The sequence below is a fragment of the Rhamphochromis longiceps genome, linkage group LG7 (assembly GCF_057381845.1).
Source record: "Rhamphochromis longiceps isolate RC_006_pf linkage group LG7, R_longiceps_female_GT1.1, whole genome shotgun sequence".
Lineage (NCBI taxonomy): Eukaryota > Metazoa > Chordata > Actinopteri > Cichliformes > Cichlidae > Rhamphochromis > Rhamphochromis longiceps.
In genome coordinates, this window is record NC_140563.1 from 13,373,585 (window position 1) to 13,392,120 (window position 18,536).

The 18,536-nt window shown below is 42.6% G+C and overlaps 1 protein-coding gene across 1 annotated transcript; it reads right to left on the reverse strand.

Annotated features, from left to right (window-relative positions):
- Positions 1–6,203: 6,203 nt before the first annotated feature.
- Positions 6,204–14,566, reverse strand: ciartb (circadian associated repressor of transcription b). The gene is made up of 6 exons (XM_085412256.1): positions 14,414–14,566; positions 11,871–12,333; positions 11,449–11,524; positions 10,858–10,936; positions 9,080–9,209; positions 6,204–7,701 (listed from the first exon to the last, which is right to left on the reverse strand). Exons 2-6 carry the CDS (start codon positions 12,291–12,293, stop codon positions 7,309–7,311), a joined length of 1,101 nt encoding a protein of 366 aa, XP_085268382.1. The 5' UTR covers positions 12,294–12,333; positions 14,414–14,566; the 3' UTR covers positions 6,204–7,308.
- Positions 14,567–18,536: the final 3,970 nt, after the last annotated feature.

An 18,536-nucleotide genomic window follows, 5' to 3' on the forward strand; every position in this document is an offset into this window, starting at 1 on the left:
TGGGATCATGGAATTCCAGCCGACTCACGTTGGTATGATCCGGTTGATGATCCATTCACACAGACAAATAAGGTGGGCTGTCAGCTCAAAGTGTGTCCTTCAGGGTGTCTTTGGAACAGTGCTTGACTCAGAGATGTGTCAGTGTTAGCACATGATGAGCATAATAGGCCCTTTTCAGCTACCCAGCCATTCTGACATGGAAACACAGGTGTAATTATTTACATCATGACCCCGTTCCACTTAAATGGGTCAGGCCCCTGGTGCTACTGTGGCCCATTATTGGTATTCTTATTATTTTTAATGGAACATGAATGCTGCTGCTGGTGAGCTGTAGATAAATAATTTACCATTAAAAAACTGTGTCTGCGATGTTGAGGTCATTGCCTGCAGCAAAAAAGTGATATGCTGTGCTTTTCTTTTACTATGGTGCCATCTAGTGGGCATAACAAAAACTACAACCATATACCCTGAAATAAATAGTTACAAGAAATTATTTTAGGGGAAAAGTAAAAAGAAATCAATTAAACTAAAGAAAACCATGCATATACAGTATTGAGTAAAAGGTTTTGTTTTAATTATTTTTTTCATTCTCTTCTTTGTGCCTTTTATTTATTTGTTTCTTTGTTAAGCCACTTAACACTGACCTATTAATCATTTAAGCAAAGAAGCAACCAAACTCAAGGGATGACTTGTGTTTTCCGTATGTCTACACAAAAAGAGGACTTAGCAAAACTGTAAAATTGTATTTTAAATTGTAGCTCTATGCATTTTGTTACAAGCAGCCTGTCACAAAAACATTGCTTGATCCCATTTCTTGAGCTCATTCTACAAAAAATGCCAAAGATAACACAGTATTTTTTGCAAGGTGATTCCCAAAGAGAATTTAACTGAGAATGTGGCATATTTCATATGCTCATATGGCATAGTGTGTAGTCTGCTCTTAAAAAAATGTGACAACTGGACAAGTGTAAGGCAAAAGAAGAAGTGGCCTGCCACGGCTGATGAACAGTATCTAAAAGTTATGTCCTTAAGAAATAGGAAATGATTTAGCAAAGATCTGACACAGGATCTGAGCATCCGGCCCTTCAGTTGAAAGTACTGTCAGATTTTTATTCACCACACAACACTGCCTGGAAAGCATCTGATTGGCAACAGCCTGGTTTTTCACACGCTATCATTCGTGGATTGGCCTCCCCAGAACCAGGAACTCACCATTATCGAAACAGTGTGGGATCATCTCAACAGACAACTGAACAAAAAGCTGCCAACATCAAAAGAAACACTCTTTAAGAAGCCTGGAAAACTATTCCTGAAGACTACTTAAGATATTCATGCATCAGGAATTTTTTAAAAATGAGTTTATTTTGTAAATTAGACATCAAAAACGCACACAGGCATTTAAACAAGCTACATAAAAATCATATCAAGTGATAGGTTGGTGCCTAAAAAGCATTTACATATCAGATAAAACAAAAATACTACAGCTTTATTGAAACTAACATGTTTTCTTATTCTTTATACCTGCTCTATGATATATTACAGCTAGTTTTGTTATAGGAACGAAGCGATGCGCTGACTCATGTAAATTATGGTCTATCTTATTTTCCTTGATGCACCTGATGCTTTGTGGTCAGTGCGCATCAGAAGATCTGATGGCAGAGGCCGTGTAGCTGTGGAGACAGACCTGAGGGCATTAATCATGAATGCCAGCCTCTCACTTTATCTGTGTGATCATTAGGCCGTACTTTACTGATGATCACTCTCTGGAAATGAGCTCCTGGAGGCTGCTTTCATTATTCATACCTACAAGAGCACAGTCTGCCCCCTATTCTTGGAAATGAGACTTAATGGGTGGGTGAGTGTGTGGGTGGTTGTGCTCTTGATATGTCACTGGGTGGCATATCAGTGATCTCATCTCTCTCACTGCTTCATCTTTAGCGATGTGCATCACAGGTACATTTGCAATTAGACCACAGGGAGGTGACAAGTGTTGCTCATTGCGATACCGAGAATGACAAGTCTTCCCCTTTAAGGAAATTTGATTGGCTGACCTTTTCATCAAAGTTAGTATGCTTTGCACCTGGACAAACAACTGTGGCTCACACAAATATCTATCATCATGTTGCTTTTTTTGTTTTTGCCAAAGGCATGTTATTATGTTCTTAATACAAATTACACGTTCCACCTTTCTACATATCCACAATGATTATCCTAACCCACTTTAACAAGTCGATTCAAGCCTCCCGTGAAGTTAAAATAGACGTCTGATTGTGTGAAGTGGTTGTTGAAAGTGTTGTGAACCTTTATATATGAAAGTATTCCCAAAGGCACGCTGCTATAAGGAACACTTTGCCTCCTGTCACGTGTAGATGTCTGGAAACAGATCAGAATATGAAACTAAAGGACTTCCCAGATTATACTTCACATATTTCAAGTAAGTCTATACAGGAATCAGTTCTTCTCCTCAGCTACAAGACTAAGTGCAGACAATTAGCTGGCAATATGTGGATGATGGTGGTGGTGTCAGGGCGCGATGATGTTTTGCTCACATAATTAGTCTCTGAGGCCTTGTGTTGAAAAAACAACAGACTTGTCACCATAGCTATCATTCCTGCATCAAATGTTTAAGTATCACATTTATGAGCCCAATCATTTCTGCTGCCAGCATGCACTGAAAGTGTTCATAGAAGAGCGTCCTTGATAACTACAGTTTTTGTGATGAAGCTTTCACATTATGTTTAGTCTTTTAAACGTTTTGTTTTCTGAAGATGTATTTCAGCATTTTGCTGCTGATGTTTGAAATATTAAAAAAAAAAAGGTGCTGCTGGTAAAACCCACGCGGAATGGCGGTGGTGCTGCTCGAACATTGGTTTTTTTTTTTCTGAAAGGGCTAAGGATAACCTTCTGGAGACAGGAAAATCAATAGCACTGTACTGAATTGCAGAGACCCCTGGTGTCTGCATCGATGTACTTGGTGGTCATTTGGCTCTGGAGACCAGAATGTTCCCAGTGCAATATCAGTAAAAAAAAAAAAGCAAAAACAGCATCTGACTTCATACTATACCGTATCACTTAACTGTGAAATCAAACGTAACAACAAACCATACACCAAATTCAATTTCAGGTTGCGTAGTGGAAGATGAGACAAGAAGTTCATATTAAACTGCACATGGAGGGTTGATAAGCAAACCGAGGACTGCGGAGGAGCAGCCATGGATTGTCGCAGCTCTTTCACCATTTGTATAACCTGCTCTTCTAATAATTGGACGGGGGATATTTTGGGTTCACGGGTCTCTTAATTAAAAGCGCTCAGCCCTCTGACAGATGAGACCATTATTTCTGTGGAGTGTGAATGAATCAGCCGCAATTCATAATAACATAATGAGTCAATTTGTTGCTTTGCACAGCCCAAATCAAAATCTGTGACAGTCACACGCAGTCACACGCTGCTCACCCGCCGGTGCAAGAATGTGCAAATTTTTTAGAGAATCAGTCATTTATTTATTTATAGATTTTGCACTTATATGATCACGTGAGCGACAAACGTGTACGGCTGTATTTCTCTGTTTAGGTCTGACATGCTGCTAGGTCACAACATGCTGATGGCAGTTCAGAACATGTAATTATGTAATATCTGTGATAATGGTGTGATTGGGTCTTTTAACACTACAGTCTAAAAGAGCAGAGCTACGGTGAGCATCAGCACAAAAGGAATGATTACATTACAGAAGGTTTGAATGCTTAACAATTTCATGAAGCTTTTTAAACGAATGCCACCATCAGCAAATATCTGCCCTTTATTCACTGCCTGTACTGCAGCAGTTGGCCTTTCTTTTGATATCATGAATTGACTGGATTGTTAGTGATTTCACACTCACCACATCTGGCTCTTTCTGGATGGGAGGATTATAAATACAGTAGGTGTATAAATAACTACTGCTGGGGGAAGCTCTGCCACCTTAGCTGTGATTCAGTCTCACCCCCTTCGTCATTTTAAACCCAGCTGGAGCTCAAATCAGGGCCTTTTTACAATAAAAGAGCAGCTAGAGAAAATGAAGCCCTATTTATTATTCCTTGTGGCTTTTTGTGACTGGAACCACAGACCCCTTGTCCACCCTCTTTCTTCTCTCCCACTCGCCTTTGAATGCTTCTGATAAAAGGCTCCAATGTCTGCTGCTGCAGTAATGATTAGGTCTTTGTAGTTCTGCCCATACATACAAAAAAACCCTCAGACATCAATCAGTTTTGTGCAGCATAACCTCTGTGGACCTTTAAAAAGGAAAGCAATGAGATTTCTTGTCCATGGTAGAATTGGTCTATAATGTTATCTGGTGACTCTGGTACCGCTTTGTTGAACATAATTGAAAAATTAAGGATCTAATTTACCATCACTTTGATGTATTCTGGTACTTGGTTATTTTTTGTGCACTTACAACTTACCTTTTCTTAAACTCTCTAGTAGAGTAGGCAGTTCTTGATCTTTCACAGTTATTAAAAATGATTTTAAATGAGAAATTCTAGTCTTACTTTTTGAGCATGTTCTCGTAGTACTTTTAAACTCACCCATCTCAGTCTGCAGAATCCTGCACCTACTTACTTTTATATTCATAGCACTTTGCTTTCCATGCACTTTCCCAGCACATTACATCACATCACAAGTTCATTATTGGCAGGGTGTTTATATTGAGAGTTCTGTCTTTTGTTGATGCAGCTCTTCCTATCATTCATAACAACAACTTTCTGGGCGATCTGTGCCAGCTGTCGATGGACACGAACGCTGTCAGGTCATCTGTGCACGTGAGTCCAGACCATTAGCCTTTTCCTGAGAGATGAGATCTGGGGCAGCAACACTGAAACAAAGCAGTGCGGCTAATCGACCAAATCAAGCCTTTCAGCTCGGAAAAACAGACACGTGCTTCGCTGATGTGTAATTTAGTGAAGCACAAATGAAAATGGGGTAGATCGCTACCATTTTTTCTCTCCTTAACTTCCTGAACGGTTGTTTTCGAGGCTGTAGAACTCCCACATGCTTCTATTTTCAGACCTCGTGGCCATGACATGTTCTTACTGACAGAAACAAAATTCGACATGAGCTGAGTGAAAGTGAATCCACAGTCAGAGGTATCAGTGGTTTCACAAAATGTTCAGAAGCAAAAATTGGGCCTAACAAATAAAATTTAAAAAGCATCTTCTTTTTGTCAAACATGAGGCATTTGCTTGCTGGATTGCAAATATGTTCTAAATACATTTAGAAGTGGAGCTAAATGCTTATATCGTGGCCACACACGAGAGTATAAAAGACTTGCTTCTTGCCTTTTTCATGAACTAATCTGCAAATCAAATGTGAAATCTGGCACAGGCAGAGCCATTCTCCCTCTTTCTTGCAGGTTGTGAAAAACTGTGCGCTTGGAATTCCTCTTTGTCTACAGGCATGTAAAAACACAGCGTGGCAACACTTTCTGAGAAATGTGAAGTGATACTGAGCCCTGCAAGCAGTAATTTCACTTTGCCTGTACAGCACAACTGAGGCAAAGAAGATGAAACCCTACCCTGCAAACAATAAATCTTTTTATTCCCTCAGGAAGTAGGCTCGCTTTGAGTGACTCACCCTATAATTGGCCCAACTACGACATTAATCAGATAGCACTCTTTTCTTCTTTCTTTGGGGGGTCTTTGATGCATAATTGAGCGGGTTTAGCTCTTGGTTGAGAATTATTTTCAGGCCATTGTGTATATTCTTTTTGCTTATACGTCACCCTTTGAAAAAGCCTTTGGTGAAAACCAAGTGTGTCATATTGAATACCTGGATTTTTATCAGGTTTTGAGACCTCTACATCATCAGTGTGATTGTTTTTCCCTGAAGAGCTGGAATAAGTTGTAGTAGGCAACAAAAATCTGTAAATTAATACTCATATATAGTTTGATGTTTAAATTCTTCTAATAAAGATTTGTCAGAAGGTTCAATAAACACACTAGTGTTTCATGGTTTAGGCTTTACAGTGTTAAGAAATTTCACAACAGAAGAATCTGTAGCCATTTGTTTTGCATCAAACAAATATAACCACATTTATTTTGAAAGTATAAAATTTCACACTGTAAAGGCCACTTTTCAGGGTAAATTGACAACCTTCCTGTAAGATTTACACAGACAAAAAAGCTTGTCCATCTCTCCGCTGGTCCAACATACTGTCCAGTTCTGTGGCAAAAAAAAAAAGGAAAAAAAAGCTATTGTTCTGCTTCACCACAGAAAATAGTTGGCGAGATCTGAATAACTTACTCAAAACAGGAAAACGGCAGGAGAGTGAGAATTCCTGATTTGTACATCCCACAGAGGACAGAGGAGCAAGGTTTCCAAACGGTTCTCTCTCTTTCTCTTTATTAAACCAGCTTACAGGCACAGCTTGACGTTACAGGCACTGTTTGCCTTCTACTGGGAGACTCGAAAAAGAAATCTGCAGTTGACATTCTTTACACTGGCACCAGTCAGGCCACGAGAGCATCCCCACTGAGACAGCATCCTCCGTTTGTAGAAGAGGGGAGACTTTGCGCTGCAGACCTTGTCGTCAGAGGCCATTTGGTGGCTCACCGTAGCTCTGTCGAGGTGTCCTTACTTTGAGCATAGTGTTCACATTCTTACTCACTAACCGTGACGTGGTGCTCGCTGAGGTAGAACAGTTGTACCAAAAGAGTTATTTATAAAGAATACAAATGAGTAACAGTCACATCAATAAACTTAAGAGTGGAGTCATGGGAGGGGAGGGGAACAACATCACATTTCACCCACATTTTCAGCACAACAATATGTAGATCACTGACATATCTTCCTTCCTTTCAGCACAAACCTTTCCTTCAGTTCTTTCCCTTTCACTCGTAATGGCAGCTTCACAGATACTCAGACTGTATTTTTTTTTCTTTTTTACATCTACAAGCCAGTGCGAACAAATTCAGTTGTGAAAATACTTTCTCCGGTATCACGGCATGTGAAATTTATCCTTCCAACTCTCACACACGCTGTTGAAGAGTGCAAAAATAAAAAGAGAGAAGAGGGGGGAAAAAAGAAGAGATAAGTCAACAAAAAGGGAAATAAAGCAGATAGTTGTCGTGTTAGAGAGGGTACACCGCCGTACAGAAAAGTCACATTGTTCATCGACACCGCTTCCATATTAAAAGAGGAATCGGTAACATCCCTTTTGAAGGCTCTCATCTCTCCTGAAGGCTGGAATGAGCTAAGTGAGCTGATTGGCTCCCTGCAGGGTGGGCAAGGCGGGGCTCCTCTGCGCGCTGCTTACACCGAGCCCTCTGTGTGGACTAGGACCAGCTGCTGTCCGTCAAACGCCCTGTTCCCTTACGTGTGATGATGCTGTCCGTCGATTTTAGAAGCCTCTCTAGACAGGGCGCGTTGATTTTGCCCGGCGGCGGGCCTCTGGGCACCAAGTTTGTCTTAGTTTGGCTGTCTGTGCTGGAGGACACGGCGCTGTCCTGCGTTAGGTCTCTGTCACTGGGGGTCAGCAGGGGCCTGGGACCAGCCTGGGCCTGCTCTGCTGTGGGAGAGCAAATGGGTGACGTGTGGAGCCACTTCAGATTATTGGCAGAGTAAGCTCCAGGAGGAGTGAGATCTGTGACTCTCAGGGCTTTGGCGGTGGCTGGAGGATCGCTAGTAGTGATGGCGCTCGCTGCTGCAGATGTGGTAACTGGAGACAGCTGTTGAGTATGACAAAAAAGTTTTATTATTCAGCGATGATTCTAATTGATTACAAAGACCTAATTTTCATTTGCTGTCCATCTAGTTATTATAAGGACCCTGAAATATAAATAATATATTCATCGTGCAGAAATCTGAGTGAGGCCCAGATAATGGAAGGGCTGAAAGCAACACTAAAACGGTAAATGGTTTGATCTTTTATAGCGCTTTCCTACTCAAGCACTCAAAGCACTTTATACCACAAGCACTTTTCTCCTCTAAGTGCTTTCCATCGAACGTTCACACTCTGATCAAGCCACCAACCTTCCGATTAGCAGATGACCTGGTTTACCTCCTGAGCTACAGCCACCCCTAAACACACTGCAGGAGCCATAAAAATGGCCCGAGAGCAAATAAGCCCCAAAATCTGGGTGGGGCGCTGCAACAACCCGAACACACATGTACACAGTGTATTAGCGCCTCAAAATGATTTAATTTCCTCTGTTTAATATCTAACATTAGGGGTAAACACTGGCATTAATTTTGAGTTTTGTTTCTAAAATATTCTCTCTGAACCGTAATTTGGCCTCTACTAATTCTTGAGGATCTTGTTGTTTAGTTACTAGAAGCCCCAGCTTGTTGAAAAGCTACTTATTTTGTCTGCCATCTGGTGCCGGACACTAAGTGTCCAATGAGATGTTTTTATCCAGAAAGTAAATAACACGCTGAAGAGCGTGGCAGGAATAAGACCAAAATTATGAGCACGGTTCTGAGGGCGATAATTCTCTGTGTATTTGTTTAAACACACCATCTTTAGATAATCCGTGAGAATTCCCCCAGTTTTCTTTTCTCACACGTAGCACAGAGCAAGACATAGTCTGCGTTCAGCCACGCTCGCGCTACTAGAAATACTTGAATTGGGAACCTCCTCCGATTGAGCTGCACCACCTGCATAATTTACACACTGTAGCAATCAGACTTGGTAGTAGGGATCTGGTATGAGCAGTATCGATCATAGTGGGTGTAGTCAGTTATAAAGAATAAAAAAAACCTAATGTAGATCATAAAATCCTGTTCATGACAGGGTGTGTCGGGACTAATTCCTCACCAATTAAATGCAAAGGAATGTTCTAAAGTATCCTGACCTTTCTTATCCCCTTAGGGACACTCCTCCAAAATTACCTTTTCTCCTCTGTCATTGTTCTTAGTGAACCTGAGACTGCAGTAATACCTCAGTAAAAATAGCTTTTAATCCTCCTGTCCCTGTTCCAGACCTGTGATTAAATAATAATAGATATTTTAGTCGCTCTTTCACTGCGTCGTCACCATATGTTCTTGGCAGCGGGATTTATCTAGGCGAAGAGCTCTTACACAACAGCTTCTTTTTTTTAACTTTACCTTCAGTTTCTTGGTGGGAGCAGCTTCCTCTGTTTGGGTGACAGTGAGTGGGTGTTCTTGAAGCTTTACATTAGGGAACCAGCTCTTCAGCATTTCTTCCATTTTAAGAATGATATTAATGTACTTCTCCCTGGAAGCAGAGGTGAAAAAAAGAAAAGAAACAGAGAGTGAGAGAGAGCTATTTACTCAAGCTATCGCGCGCGAATCTGAGTAATCGAGCAAAAATCTTGGTAACCTCTTCTCTGAAATCTACCTCCCCATCAAGCTCGCACAGGAAATATGCGCTCTTGAAAAGCAAGCGAACACATTCGCTCACTCAACAAAGCCTGCTCTCCGTGTGTGGGGAGGGGAACATTGTCTTAAGTACATTTCTCACATGCTTTGAGCTCACACGTGGACTGGCGTATAATACTCCCGCTCGCCTCTAAATATAAACGCCAAAGCCACAACGTTCTCCCACAGCGTCAGTGTAAAAATAAAACAGTTGACGCAGTTCACGTCGGAGGTGGGCGCAGTCAGAATCCCCCTTAACTGCTGCCCGTCAGAACCAGATGGCGAGCGGGGATTAGCCTGGGCCGTACGATCGGGACCTTCCTGCTATATTCAGTCCAACCCATGTTAAATTCATGTGAAAGATTATCTGCCACAGTGGCTGCTAAAAAAAAGTCACTTTGATCCTATCTACCATTGTGTTGCTCCAGGGGCTGCCAGCTGGCAACACAGAGCAGACACCAGGAGAGACACGAGGGAGGGGTTTAGTCCACCTTCCAGCCTCTGCCCTGGCTGTCTGCAGGGAGGCTGCCACACCCACTCTTTGTTTCCCTTATGGAGGCAGCAGCTGGTGGGTGAGGGCTCCAATTAGTCTGCGCTAGGCTCAGGAGCACTTTGTCTAATATACCTTGATGCAAAGCCTTGTGCTAACTGCACCCCAAAGATTCCTATTCAGTTTCACAGCTAAACTGTACACGATGCCGGGATTTCGTTTCAGTGTAATCAAATAGTATTGATACGATCGCTGAGTGCAATCGCTCTGTGAAATTATGCTCTAAAGTGATTACTCAAATCAAAAACTCAAAACTTTCCAGCTTCTCAAATGTGACAGTTTCCTGTTTCCAGATAATTGAAACATATATTACACGAGTTTCTGGAATTTTTTGATAGCAACGTTCATCAGATATGGAAGTTTTCTATTCAGCAGTTAAGAAAATGCGCAAATGAATGGACAGATATTCTTTTTTATATGTGTGGGGAAAAAACTGCACTAAAAATCAGATCATAAGGACTTGAGAATTGGTAGTTATTTTCCATTTAACAATGTGAAATATCAAAACATTTTAAATTTGACTGGGAAACAGGGACTATAAGAGTTTCTCCTTGAAAGGGGTGATAGCATATTCCATTATGCTGTCTGGCCGGTGGAGAGCTAATCACACAGACACAAGTGGGCCGCTCTCACAGTGAAGCCTGATACATTTTTAACAAGATGCCCAGCTTTAGTGAGAGGCAGCCATCTCTGCAGTAAATTTATCCTGAATGTGCGGGGGTAGCAGCAACCTGCTGTGAGCCATGTGTCAGAAACATAACGGAGACCACTTCGACCCACAGATAGCAAGCAGTATTGGGTAGCCCTTGTATATGTATGCTGGGGGATGCACTGTGGTTCTCACACGGGTTTGAAACCACAAGTGAAAAGAGCACACAGATTTTCTACGCTGACACATTTATGTCAAAGTACCGATTATCATTGTTTCATGTAGGGCAGAATGTGGGTCACCTACCCCATGTAGGGGTTCTGCAGAACACCCATGATCCTCTGAATCCGGTCCATGGCGACACTCTCCTGGAAACTGCTGAGTCCTGGCAAGAAGAAAGTTGTAGCATGAGCCACATGAACTGTGTTGACAGCAGGGCTGAGTCTGTTCAGCAGATGGGTAGTGTGAAATGTGTGTGTGAAGGAACAGACTCCCTGCTTCTGTGGCCAGGAAGTGCTGGGTCACACAAGGTTCGGGTTTGACTAAGATCCCAAACTAAGCAGTTTTTGCACCCGCCTGAACACGGTGCTCTCTTTCAGAGATCCTCATAATGCCTATCTGACTCAAGAACTGCATCACTTTACACACACATGCGCACATATACAAGGAATGCTTGTGGTTAGATGACAGTCCTACGAATATGCATGTTTCAGACGTCTCGCGCTCATATCTCAAGGACACCTATTCCACAAAGACTTGCGTAGTCTATGCGCTCTATTGTTTTTTTCTTTCTGAGACAAAAGAGACCGTGAAAAACAGACTCAACTAAGACATTTTGTGTTCAATCAGGTTAATATCTTGTGTGTGAAGCAGAAGACATATTAAATGCTGACTTACTTTCTTTGTATCTCCCTGAACGAAGGCCATTCAAGATTGATGACAATGGATGAATGTAGCATTGTAACTCCATGCACTGAAAATAATAACAGATTTATTAGTGTTAGTGGGTAATAAAACAACTTAAAAACCTTTTCTGATAAGCTCATAATAAATCAGCCTCCCCCCAGTTCATTTTGTTATATTAATTGACAACAACTTTCCATGACTAACTAGCTTTGTTTGACTTAAGACAGAAAAAGTCTAGTTCTTTAGAAACGGATAGCAAATAGGGGAAGGTCATTTTTACTGGAAATGTCATGCAGGAAGCACTCTGTAAAACCACTACGGGAATCAGTCTGGGTGACAGGGTACGCGCTAGTTTTGCTGACACTGTCAACCACTGTCTGTGGAAAGCACACATGAACCACAGAGGCGCTCACCTTGCTGCTAAAAATTCTCTCTTTCTCTGACATGTTGGCAATGAGCTGCCGTTCTTTGCATTCGTCCTCTGTAGAGCCGCGGGGTCTCTTCAGTGCCTGCTGAGTGTTGTTGCCATTCATTCTTTCTCCTTGCTGTGTTTTACACAGTCCAGTGGCGGTGTCTCTGTCCCATTTTTCCATGCAGCCGGGAGATCCCCGGCTGGAGACCTCCCTGACCCCGCTCCAGTTACCGTCGCCCTCCTTCAAGTCGCTGCTCCAGCGGCAGCTGCTGTCAGTCGGGCCCAGGTGCGAAGAGGCACAGGGGGATAAAGGAGCTTCTGTCTGGCTGTGCTTTCTGGTACAGTCAGGCTCCTGCTCGTTCTCATTATCCTCATTGTCGCTAGCCAGCCAGTCAATGGAGTTGTCCGAATCTGTAGCAGACATCCTCAGCTGCAGGGTCTAAATAGCACTGACCATCACCGACCTGACAAAGAGAAACTCACCGTTATTACATTGCAACAACACAAAACATATTAAAGGGAGCAGCGATAACAGATGCGGAGACGAGAAACAGTAAATTAAAAATTAACTACATCAAGGCCTTTAGCCAAAATAATCAAATGTAGTGTTCTCGAGCAAAAAGTCAAGAAAGAACAAAAAAACTCCAGCCAAGCAGAAATAACAATAAAGACAGAGGAGGGACAGCAGTGTACTCGGAGCAGATGGTGGCAGTGAGATAACAGTTGTTGGGACCACAATGACCTGTTTGTTTTGCAGATGCAACACCTGAGCCAGTAAACACAGGCCAGCCACCATCAAAAGCAAACAGCAAACGGTCCCGTGCCCCATCCAATACTCGGAGGGTGGTGGGTGGGAGGCTCACGTCATTTGTCCCTCCAAATTTTTTTCACTGCAACCCTCAAGCGTCTTCGCATCACAAACAAACACATTTCTAAATTTCACAATTGCTACCCTGACTATCCCCCCCACCACCCTCAGTCCGCTTCTGTCAGCTGGCCTGCCAGCTGCTACCACCACATTCATTCATACACTTCGTTCGCTTGCTTATTCAAAGGGGCAGAGGTCTGCCACCATGACGACTAGTAGTTCGACGAACCGCAGACCTCCCATCAACACAAGTGACACTTGTGGGGTGAAAAAAGAGATTTAAGAAAATGGGAAGCGTTCTTCAGCAATGAACGCCTTCTGAATAAAAAAGAAAATCCAACTAAAGGCTCTTCACGGAGGCTTAATTGCAGTATATTCCCTCTGTGTTTATTACAAGAGGGGAAGTGAGAACAGCATTTTCAGCACAGAGATCATTTTAGGATTTCCAGAGTTAAGGACTGCCATGTCTCTTGCTTCCTGTAAAATTTGAGGGTAGAGGGGTTAATTGCTCCCTGATTCTTTGTCGCCTTCTGATCTTATTGTTACAGAGGAGGGGTGGAGCGGACATTTACTGATATACTGAATAAAACGCAAAACATATACATCATCATTGCTCTAAATCAAAGCAATGATTTACAGGAGCACGTGAGTATTGAGCGCCATAGAAGAGATTCAGCAAAGTCCCAAAGAATCTTGAATCTAATTCCAAGCTACTGCAATGTCAGTCTGTTTTGTGTTGTGTAATACTGTATTACACAACACAAAACATGCACAGACACTGCAGTAGCAAAAAGAAAATCTAATTTCTCTCTATAATTGTATAAAAGTCGCCCTTCTTATTAATATACTAACTCTAAATGAATCCAATAGCACTGAGAAAATATATCAACATATATGTGCCATGACTAGCTCCACGCTACTACTAATTTCTTTCTGTGATAAAAACAGCATACACATGGCGAGCTTACTAAATATTCACTTGCCCTGGGCCTTTGCATGCTCATATAGGCCTACAGTTATATTCTAATAACACTTTAAATAGCAGTAGGAGGTACTGATAACAGCTAACACCGTGGATTTCTGAATCAAAGGAAAGGTGGTCCCATAAAGCAATTTAAAAATATATATATACCAGTTAGCTTCCGCGACCTCGACGTCTACATCTACCTGTGTAGGTGGGGCACCTGAATAGAGATGCCCAGCGCTTAACACGTACGCCGATATGCTTGAAATATAAGAGAATATTTCAGATATTCACACGTCGTTATCTCTCGCCAGAGAAAACGCGCATAGGAAGATAAGGTGGCAGGTCTGATCTGTCCGCCTAAATGCGGGTTTCACATCAGTTGGGTAACAGACACAATATACTTCCTCATCAGTCTCAGTAAATTTGGCAGCATGCTGAATTTGTAAAATATAAATATATATATTTAAACAATAAAGAAAGAAATGAAACAGGAATACCAGTCCCTGTCACGGGAAGGCTACCATATCGCAGCACTAAACACAACCGCAAACTCTTTGTTTTTCTGACCAGGTTGTCTGTGTGAAATGCCTCTGGATGATTTAAAATAATAATATTACTAGGATATCGCTTAGTCCCCTCAGAAACACAAAGTAAGTGATATTTATCGGGAGGCTCTGGGCATTAAAAGGAGATGAGCATGGGTGCCTACCTTCTCAGGATGGAGCGGCTGGTCGTTCTTCCTTTGTTTAGCGGTAAATCCAGTAGGACTGTAGGCAGAGAGCAGCTGATGTGCTGGACGTGCGGCGTGAGAGAGAGGAGGCAGAACATCCAGTGATCGGCCCGTGTTGCTTCTCCCAAGGCAACGTGTCTGGGAGGGCGGGACTAGCAGGAGCATGCGCTCCCATTTGCTCCTCGAGCGGCTCCGACTGTCCAATCGGCTCCTCCGTTCAGTGCAGTCGCGGAGCAATAGGCGAGGCCGGTTTACATATGCAAATGACATGGAAATGACACAAACACGTGGACACGCGGATCGGTTTCATTTCAGCAGCTGGGTGAAAAGTCAAGCCAGGGCTGGCTGTGGTCATTCTACAGGCATTCTTGGGCATTATATCATCTGGATGATGATGCTTGACTTGAGGCATGTCAGTAAGCTGAGCGGCACTGCTAAAGGCGCAGTCAGCAATTTCAGGAACAAGTGTGAGAGTTAATGAGTTTGCCCAAGGACACTTCGGTAGAGTGTAGCAGGCACTTATTTTTGCACATTTAAAATATGTTTGCTAATGGTGGTGGTGTGGTGAGTGGGGGGGGGAGAAAGTAAAGGGCAACTGGTAAGATCGATTCACATGTATTTATTATAAGAAAGATTCTGTCCATGTAATATATATTATTAGGTCATTTCTGACATTTAAATCTGTAATATAAGGCTACTTTGTTATCGTTTAACGTTATAAAATGATAACACGCTTAATTTGAATGACCTGCAAAGTAACTAGCTTTTAGAAAATAGAGGAGAAATAGACGAGAGAAAGTACCTGCTGCGAAACTATACAGTACTTGTGTAAGTACATGAATGCTTTCTGCATACCACAAGACATTACATAAGATGTCTCCAAGTTGTGAGTGACTAAGTAAATAATGCATTAAGATGAATCATTAGTGGAATTAGTCATTAATTGTTTCATTTTGCTTTTCTTGAGAAGGTAAATACACGAAACCAGAACCACTTTTCCACACGCAAAGCTGCTTCTTCTTGACCATAGCTCTGTATTTTTTTTAAATTTATAATTTATTTTTTTCTAGGCACAATGATGGTAAAACTGATGACTCATAGGACCTCTGTTTGACTGCATGAGAGAGTAGGATTAAGTGCCCTCTGTCAGAGGCCAGACAAGAATCCTGAGCTTGGAGCCAGTGAGTCATGAACCCTTTCACAGCAAACAGTGGTGGGGGGCGGGGAGAGAGATCACGTGCGCCCGGGAGACGCCCACCCAAAAAGCACAAACGGCCTGGTCTCCTCATCTCCCTCAGTTGACAATGCGGATAGACAGGATTTGAAACAAAACATTTCCCCCCCTTCTCTCTCCAGAGTAAACAGGTCACATGCGAAAAGGCTCCGCGAGATGTTTACAGAGCCGAGGACGCTGCCCAGACAGTTTTAACAACCGGGTGCAAATCTGTCTGAGATATAATGCAGAAGGACTTGTTGGACTGTCATCTTTGCCTTCTATAATGAGCTTGTACCATTGTAATTAGATTGAAAAGGCAATTTGTGGTCAAGTGATCATAGAGTAGCATATGTGGCTACTTTTGCTTTATGTGCTGCCGTCACAATGAAGATCAGGCAGGATGAGGGCACCAGCAAACACTAGCTTTGCTCTCTACGGATGAGCCTGTAATCACATCCTGCTGTGAAGAATGCATTCTAAAACCAGTCAAGGTGACACACCTACTGGCATGGTTAGAGATTCATTTTGAATTTTAATTGTCCTCTAAGTCACAGCGGTCTCTCACACATCCCACAAACAGCTTGTTGTTGTTCTGCTCCCCAGGCTCTGATCCCCTGGTGACCCCAGACTTTGTGACGACAGAGAGCTTCCTACAGCTTTCCAGCAAACTCTCATTTCCCTTATTTGTCTTAGAGGCTGTCACTGTGAAACATATATCCCATTCACCTCAAAGCACAGGAAACAGACATATCTGCATGCATTTGATGTTCAAAGAGCTTTTATTGGGCTCATACATTCAGCATTCTGAACCACGCACGCATGGCATCATACATATAGAAACCTTAGCCACAGATTGTCGTGAATGTTTCAGTATTTTGTGTACTCGCCAGGAATGCTTAAGTGTTTAACACGAATCCAATTCTACGGAGCCGTTCTCCAATTTTCACAATCTGTCATTCGCATAAAGAACAACAGCAGCAATTTGCAGTCTGTTCACAAAAGGGAACTCTTTTTATCTGTGCGTTTTCCTGTCAGGATCCAAGATGAGTCACATGACACAAACTGGCACTGCGATTTTCAATTTGTCAGAGAGGCAGGCTGAAAACATATCCCACAGAGACTGGATTTCTCCCGCTCTCATTCATAAAAAATAAAAGACCAATCAGAGACTCACACCCACTTTATTATAGGGCATACGCTGAACATCTGTCCCTGTCTAACCCTGTCTTCTCGAAAAAAGAAAAAATAAAGACGCAGCACGTGTGCGTGGGGAGCATCAACCGCACCTCACCCTATGGACTAAAGGCAGCTCTGAACTCAAGTACATGTGTGCACGATTTACGGTATTGTAAAATCTGTTTCTCATTTTCAGGCAGCGTCACATGTCTAATGCAATGACTTGCCATCAAAAGCACTAGCCAATAACCTAAACTGACCCGTGTTACACTTGCATAAAGTGAGGGAATGAGAGAGACTGTGGCCTTACCGGTAAATATGCTGCAAGGGGACGCAGGCATACATGTGAGAGTGTTTGGGTGCCATTTGCACGGGAGCGTATTTGCGTTTGTGTCTGTTATATCAACATCTGTCGCGTGAACTGTGTATATGACTCAGCTGGGTGTACCCTGGCTTTGCTCCATATGCTTTCCCAAACTCAAAACCTGACCTATGGTGACACACACATGCATGGTTTCTTTAAATTGGGACGGCAAACAACAGACTTCCCACACCATTGTTCACGTTATGCCTGCTCACCACTAATAGCAGGAGTGCGACTTAGGGACAGGTTTTGGTTTGGAGCTCAGATGGAGGAGAAAACCGACAGGAATGTCCATAACTGTGTTAACGACAACTAAAGCTGCTGCAGGGAACACAAATGTGAACACAAAGGTGCACCAGACATTAAAAACGTCCTCTGGCTGCACATAATTGACATCGGTACAAAATATTGGGTCCTTGCAGTGATTCATAGACTTGTAATAACAGGATTACATAACTTTTTTTCCTGTAATGTTTGCAAAGCCTTGGACTACCTCCCTCAAGTCTCAGCCACCAATTGAGCATGTCAGCTTTGAGGAATAAAACCTAATTTTCCCATCAATCTAGCTGAAGATGAACTTTGTGACTTGGATCCCGTTCTCTGCTTATGTTTTTTACAGTGATCTTCACAGATGTTCCACGTGACAATAACAGAATGCCTGAAATTGCTTTAGACTTTAATCTGAATCTGGGCAATCCTTCACCATGTCTGGACCCTGTTTAGCTTTAATCTTGGTTAGAAAATATGTCTTCCACTTCTCCCTAGTGTAGCATATTACTCCTCCAGATATGTCATCCTGTTACAGTAAATGCTACTTCTACAAATAAACCCCACCCACACACTAGAAGAGTAACTGCATGTACTGTGGGCACGCTGCAGCGGGGTGGGGTGTCAGTTGTATGCGCAGCCAATCGCATTTAGATTTGATATTAGAGGTTATGCAGTCAGAGTGATACTCATTGCATTTTTGTTGCTTTAAAGGGTTGGACTTCCGGCGCCCCGTCATACACCCTCCCTCTTCCTTTTGCACCTTCTCCCTCTTCCAACTTCAGTCACATGTGCTTCATCCAGAGAAAAAGCTCCCTGACCATTTTCCACACAGACAGTTCACATGCAGGCAGTTGAGAATGTCTGGCAGCAAACCACTGACAAATATTTTATGGCTCTGTGTATGTGTGTGTGCGTGCGTGCATGTTTATACTCTCTCTAGTGTCTGAACGGCTGCCAGAGCAGCTCAAGCGACAGTGGGATATCTATCTGCAGGGCTGAATGTTACATGTGACTGGGGTATATTTTAACTAGGTTATGTAAGTGCTCCAGCCTGCGTTCTCCAAGCACAGATGAGG

Coding starts and splice junctions, on each gene's coding strand:
- ciartb (XM_085412256.1), bottom strand. CDS start 12,293: ATGTCTGCTACAGATTCGGACAACTCCATTGACTGGCTGGCTAGCGAC. Junction 11,525..11,870: donor AGAGAATTTTTAGCAGCAAG/GTGAGCGCCTCT, acceptor TATTATTTTCAG/TGCATGGAGTTACAATGCTA. Junction 7,702..9,079: donor CTCCCACCAAGAAACTGAAG/GTAAAGTTAAAA, acceptor CATACTCAACAG/CTGTCTCCAGTTACCACATC.